The sequence below is a fragment of the Tachysurus fulvidraco genome, chromosome 20 (assembly GCF_022655615.1).
Source record: "Tachysurus fulvidraco isolate hzauxx_2018 chromosome 20, HZAU_PFXX_2.0, whole genome shotgun sequence".
NCBI lineage: Eukaryota > Metazoa > Chordata > Actinopteri > Siluriformes > Bagridae > Tachysurus > Tachysurus fulvidraco.
This window is the reverse complement of record NC_062537.1, coordinates 11734465-11741216: the sequence shown is the minus strand read 5'-3', so window position 1 is coordinate 11741216 and position 6752 is coordinate 11734465. Positions and strand designations below refer to the sequence as shown.

Sequence of the window (6752 nt, the reverse complement as noted above, 5' to 3'; positions counted from 1 at the left end):
AGGTTCTGCAGTGGTGCATGGCAGTAGATGACTCACCCATCAATCATGTGACTCATTAATCACTGCAGCTCTCTCTCTCTCTCTCTCTCTCTCTCTCTCTCTCTCTCTCTCTCTCTCTCTCTCTCTCTCTCTCTCTCTCTCTCTTCTATTCTCCCCCCTCTCTTTCTCCCCTCCTCCTTGGTTTCATTGTGTTTCCATAGTTATTCCTGTCACATCAATAGCCTTTTTACATTCCAGTCTCTCTCTCTCTACTATTGTGAATGACTCTTTCATATATACTCCTTCATGTCTCCTCGTTTCATTGAATGCCATCATAGTCAATTGGCTGGAGAAAATGGAGGTTTATTTTTCAATGGCATGTGATTTATAGAGTCATTAGGGGCTCGGTGTGCATTTTTGCATATAGCTGTACATCTGCAAATGCAAGAATGTGGTAAACCTTGATGTTTTGATGATTTGACTAAAATATTTAACACGCAGAATTATCCGACCTTTGTTTAGCTTTATCTTTTAAATGAGGCTTTTATATATATATATATATATATATATATATATATATATATATATATATATATATATATATATATATATATATATATATATATATATACTTCTTTTGTTTATTTTTCATATATTTGTGAGAATATCATTTTCTATAATTTCTATAAATTTCTTTGACTATTTTGCACACAGATTTTGACCATGTACATCAGCTTAGAAATACATCATAGCAGGCTTTAGTTAGTCAATGCTACAGGCAGGTGAACAGGAACAATGCTATGCTGTACAATCTGTTAGTCCATTTTGTCGAATGTAAAATGAAACAGTGCACTTGAAAAGGCTTAAAAGGCACATTATTCTGGATGACTAATCAAACGCTCTCCAATAAGGCATTTTAAAAAAGATCTTTAATAAAATAGTGGCTTTTATTTATTTTTTTTCATATAGCAAAACTAGTAATCAACATGCTGTTATTTACACATTGCACACACTTGTTTATTTCACACTGTACAACTTACAATCTGGAAGGTGACATCAACAACAAATTCCTTTCACAAGACTGGTTCACTTGTGGAAACAATTAAAGATTTCTTTCTTAGGGTTTTTTTTTTGTATATTTTTTTAAATAACCACAGTTTTTTCAAAGAGGCAAGTTTCCCCCATATTTTTTTCTGTTTTTTTTAAAGATGCAAATACAGATAGACGTGCAGACGTTTCAACCTCAGTTTATTTCTCAAGACTTTTCAGGTGTTTTAAAACTTTGTTTAAATAGACATTATATATACAGCTTTCTTCTGACCCTCGAGACAAAGATAAAATGTGTTGATAAAATGCTAGAGGCAACCCATGAACAGTAATAAAGGCGTTTTAAAAATGTTTATGTGAAGCATAGAGTAAATCATTGGTAAGGTGAAAGAATGCTGAAAAAACTACCATCACATGACATCCATCCTTTAAAGACACCCACCATTTTGCATTTATTTAAACAGAATGGAAGATTTGCTTTCAAGTTTGTGGTGGATATATGTTTTTGTTTCACATAAAGTTATTATTTTCAATGGTGCAAGACCTGCATGCACATGAATTAAATAGAGCCATATTAAGACAAAAAGACTACTAATAATAACAACTAAACATGGCCTATGAAAAAGATGGGTCAGTAATAATTTCACTAGTGAGTCAAGACTTCAGCCTAAGCTGAGACCCTTTTTTTTTTTTTAATCACGTTAATTAATCAAGCATCAAAAGTAATCTTTGTGTAAACATGGGTCTCTTGCAATTGGCACCTAAAATGTTTTGACATGCAAGAGTAAAACCATACCTGAATGAAGCCTGTCAAATTCACCCGTAAGTTCTCTCACCAAATGAAAATGTAAACTGCGAGAGGAACAGAATGCAAACACACAGAGGGTCCAGTACCTCATTAACATCGCTTTTCTGACCTAACCTGGAATGTTTTAAAAAACAAGAGTGGAGAAGTAACATAGAATTAGTCTTTCCTCAGCCCTTATCCCTCACTCATTCCATTTTTCTCTTTGTTCTCCTCACTCTTTTTTCATCGCTATGGTTTATCACAGGTTTTTCCACCGATAGAGAACTATCTAGAACAACCTGCGATTGTAGTAAATCTTCTCAATGAAGTTTTCTAGCTCATCATCACTATCTGGAACAGGCTCTGGCTCATCATACGCATAGTCTGGGTGGTAATAATAGCCAGGTGCCACTGCACTTGGAGGAGAGCGGGGTTTGGGCACAGGGAGCGTCTGATAAGTTCGGGGATGAGGAAGGATGTAGTTAGAAATGACTGTGTCAGCTAAAGGGTAGATGTTTTGGGGCCGGCGGCCCGTTTGCACCCAGTTTCGCTCCCTTCCCTTGGCTCTGTCTTTGTACCTACGTTTGGGAGGCTTAAAGCCAAAACCAATGGGGTCCCCAAAGTTGTAGTCAAAGGAGAGTGCAGGATTTGTATAGAAGCGTGATTTAGGAGATGGAAAATAGACAGGGTAATAGGCTCGATATGGCTTCTGATAGTAGGGAAAGGAAGGATATGCTAGTAACTGCTTCTCTGGCTTAAACCAGTAGTCCTGCTTGTTGAACTTGGATTTACTTTTCTCCTTGTACCACTTTTTATATGGGTTCATCTTGTAAGAAGCTTTCTTTGGGGACTTAGGGTATTGATAATGTGGAGCTCTCTGTTTGGCTTTAAGTGGGACTAAAGGCCGAAAACGGGGGACATTGCTGGGTGGTGGGTCCTTTCTCTTCTTCTTCTCCTCCACATCTGTGATGATCTCAACTACATCATCGGCAGGTAGGTGCAGTTTACTAGAGATTTCAATCAGTTTGTCAATCGTCTCTGGGTCCATTTCATCATCATCACTGTCCTCCACTTCGTTAGATCGCTTGTCCTCAGCCACGTTGTTGAGCAATAAAGCATTCTTCCTGTCTTTCATAAAAGAAGATGATTTTTGTTTCCTCCCCATGTATTCCAGAAGCATGTCTGAGGCAATGTCTGCAAGTCTCTGCTCTTCCTCTCGCGCCTCTTGTGCCTCTGCCTCCTGTCTTCGCACCTCTTCCTGCTCAGCTCGTGCTCTTGCCTCTTCTTCCTCACGTGGAAGGACCTCCTCCTCCTCGTCTATAAAGTCAAAATCATCCATGAAGTTTCTCTCAAGCTGGGATGGATTTTTCTGTCTCTCTTCTTGCCACTTGAGCTTCTTGCTGGCCAAGGCCAGCTGCTGGTTATAAGCTTTGTAGCCCTTCAGAGGTGGGAGGATCTCATTGTCCTGGAGACCAAGGTCAATGTTTTGAAAATAGCCCCTGGTTTTACGCTGAAGTGAGGTGATAATTTGGGGTGTGACCTCTGCTTTCCCACTGAGCAAACTCTGCAGAAATCCTTCCTTTTCCTTAAACTTGTTTTCACCGTTTACGTTCTCATTCTCCTCATCTGAAACCCATGGGTCTGTTAATCCTACCTTTTTGTCTCCTCCCTTCTCCACTCCTTGCATCGCCTCAGTCGATCCAGACTGTGGTATTTCAATATTCTCCTCCTCATCCGTGCCTTGCTCAGAATTTCTGCGCTCCTCCTGATCCCTCCACATCTCCAGTTCCTTCCATGACTCCTTTTTTATATACTCCTCATTCTCTACTTGGTTTCCCTTCTCTTCTCTAGCCGGATGATCAAGAGCCTCTAACAAGACAGATACCAGCACCTTGGCAGAGTCTATGCCTGTAAATCGTCCTTGTCTCAGTGGAGTCTGGAGGATGGCTTCCACTTTCCTGTGTGTCCGAACCGGTCCAGCTGCTGTGGCTGGACCAGGTTGCACCAGCCAGAGTGTTTCATTGCTGGTGCCCGGGAGAGGGCTTTCAGATAGCAGTGGGGCAGCAGCAGGTAGCTGTTGAGCAATGCTGAGCAGGACTAACAGGAGAGTAGAGGAGGGAGGATGGCAGCAGGTCATGTCCTTGCAGAGCAGACCAGATGGGGCTGGGGAGAGGGGACAGGGTGAGCACCTTGCAAACACAAACACAAACACAAACACAAAACAAAATGAATCAATCCTAGTGTCATAATATACAATACAGTCATATGACACACAAACCCCTGCATAATACAATTTATTACTCTAGCACCATTAACAGCAGTGCAAATTCCCCCTTTGAAGTTCTGTATGTTTGAAATAAATTATTTTTTTATTAATGAAATTCTGAAATTATTATTCCATGAACAAAGAGCATATCTGTCTTTATATATATGTTTGTGTGTGTGTGTGTGTGTGTGTGTGTGTGTGTGTGTGTGTGTGTGTGTGTGTGTGTGTGTGTGTGTGTGTGTGTGTGTGTGTGTGTGTATGTATGTATGTATGTATGTATATACGCATTTGTATAAGAATTACTATTTTGCTCAATTTTGTCTCGTAGTATGCCACTAAAAAAACACAAAACTTATTCACATAGTAGTCTTTATTTGCTCATTTGCAAATATCCGAATTCACTGATTTCCGACGCTATTCCTGCAAAACCATAAGACTGATAATGAATCGAATTTCCTTGGTAATGTTAAGCCAGTATTTCTTAGACGGAATGTAACTTTAAAATGCAGTTCACACATGAATGCGAGACGGGTTATAACACACCGTCGTATAGTGACTTGATGCTGTATATCGGAAGATATGGAGCTACTGTGTGCGATTTCATAGTATTCATAGTCATATTCTAGATAAGATCATATTATAAACCGGTTTAATATTTCGTTTTCTATAGACATAGTTGGAATTATAGGACTACTGCTGAAGCTCAGGTACTTTTCTCATAATAATTTATCAGAAAGAAAATCCTGAAATCAGATTATTCTTTAAAGGGTCTGATCTTGGATCACATTAGCTTAAGCTATGCTGAATATACATTGTTTTTTTGTTGTTGTTGTTTTGTTTTTTAAATTTGTTAATTTTTAATTCGATACTCTGAAAATCAGCTGTTCGGCTGAACATTTTCACACAGATTCATGAGCGCTGTCGGATAAAGCGCTGTCGGAGACCTACCTCGCATTCCTATGTTATATTATAACTGTATATGTCTATTAACGTGCATAGAAATGAATAATAAAAGCGTAGACACGCCACTCACCTGCGATCCCGTACAAAATTCAGCTGCAACTCAGAAGTGCTCCTGTGCCTCTTCGTCTCTAACTGAATGAAGCTTCGTCTGAATGAAGCTCGAAGATTTCAGTCCTTATTTATTCGAAATTAAGAAAAAAAAAGTTTGTTTTCCAGGCCCAAGCTGATATTTCGTTTAAGATTCACTCTTATTTGCACATGTGAAAGATGTTAGTGGTTGTTGTACGTCAGTGTTGCGCGTGATTTTTTATCAGGACCGCGGACAGCTCTGCGCGGATAAGTAGAGGCGTGTGGGAACACGTGACCGACGAGTCACAGCGCGCCGCCTTTGACGTCACTCCCCTTCATTGATAAGAATTTCGTGTCTCGTTTGAACTCAGAGGGTACGTTACGCTGCTCTGATGAATGAACGGAAACGGCATGAATGAAGCAACTCTCTCCATTATGAACGGAGAGCACCGTGCTTGGAAATCAGAAACATTATCGTTTAAACAAGGTTCTCGAATTCGTTTTATTAATTAATTGACGTGGGTTCGGAAGCAGAATGACGATACATGATGTGATATTTAATTGAGAGGATCATTGAAGATGAGTCTAAATGAACTGACTCCTGGTGCAAAGACGCACATCTTCAGGCAGTGTTCGGTATCCCCCTATTAAAAAATCACTACTTTTACCCGTTCAGTCTGGTATTTGTAGGGACTTGCCCGTTAATCGGACCTGGACCGGAGCCAAACGACTGAGGCCACGGTGACGCACGCGGCTACGCTCCGCAGCTCCATTTCCGCTCCATTTCCCGAGCACCTCCAATTTGACAGTCTTTGTCTCTCGCGCCCATCGTCGACTTTCATCCATCTGGCTCGCGCGTCATCCTCTCATTCTGTCCCTATTTAGAGGCTGTCATTTGTGGGGAATTACGTGTATTTGTGGTTCAATTATGTTATATACAAATATTCCTTAAAATAGGACTCATCGGGATGCAACCCAATAACTTATATGAAGCTGCTCTGTAGCAGACTTTATTTACATGGTTATAACTTAATATCCTTCCTTTGTACTTTAGGAATAAGGCCTAATTGCTAAAATATTCTAGAGGAGTCTTGACTCACCTCAAACCGTCCAATCACAGTTTATGGTTCGTGTCATTTAATTAGTCGCACTGTGCACATTGACGTCCCGAGTCCCATTGTAAGTGGCAGTGCCTTTACATAATGGGAAAATCTTATTCCGAATCTTAATTTCTGAAAATGCTCAATGCGTCACAACATGTTCTTTCAACACTAATCAACTCCATGACACGATCAGGGCCTTTGGACTAACAAGTGTATCTTGCCACATTATAAAATGCTCCAAACAATCTAAAAGCAAACTCACTCGGCTTAATATTGTGCATTTGTTTGTAACGAGGACACGTTTTAAGACGTATTGGTCTCTAAATCCATATACCATTAGCTCAAAACGAAGTAAAGCTTGTGTGTTTCTACCTGGATTGTCAGTGCTTAGGGGCCAGAGGGCAGAGTGTGATCCGCCTTGGCATTATCGACTGCCACTCAGCATTAGCCCAGTGACGGCCCTTCAACTGGGCGCTTTCCATCCCCCGCGCTGACTCACCACCTCTAAAGCCCCCTTAAAAGCAAAATAGAGAGTGTG

The 6752-nt window shown here is 40.3% G+C and overlaps 1 protein-coding gene across 2 annotated transcripts; it reads right to left on the bottom strand.

The window, feature by feature from the left end:
- Positions 1–925: 925 nt before the first annotated feature.
- On the bottom strand, positions 926–5395 carry si:dkey-175g6.2 (trichohyalin). 2 transcript variants are annotated; one of them, XM_027149585.2, is made up of 2 exons: positions 5113–5395; positions 926–3976 (listed from the first exon to the last, which is right to left on the bottom strand). In XM_027149585.2, the coding sequence occupies exon 2, from the start codon at positions 3948–3950 to the stop codon at positions 2103–2105; it is 1848 nt and encodes a 615-aa protein (XP_027005386.2). In that variant the 5' UTR covers positions 3951–3976; positions 5113–5395; the 3' UTR covers positions 926–2102. The 2 variants fall into 2 exon arrangements, with proteins under 2 accessions (XP_027005386.2, XP_027005378.2); XM_027149577.2 differs by having other exon boundaries at positions 926–4002; positions 5113–5390.
- Positions 5396–6752: the final 1357 nt, after the last annotated feature.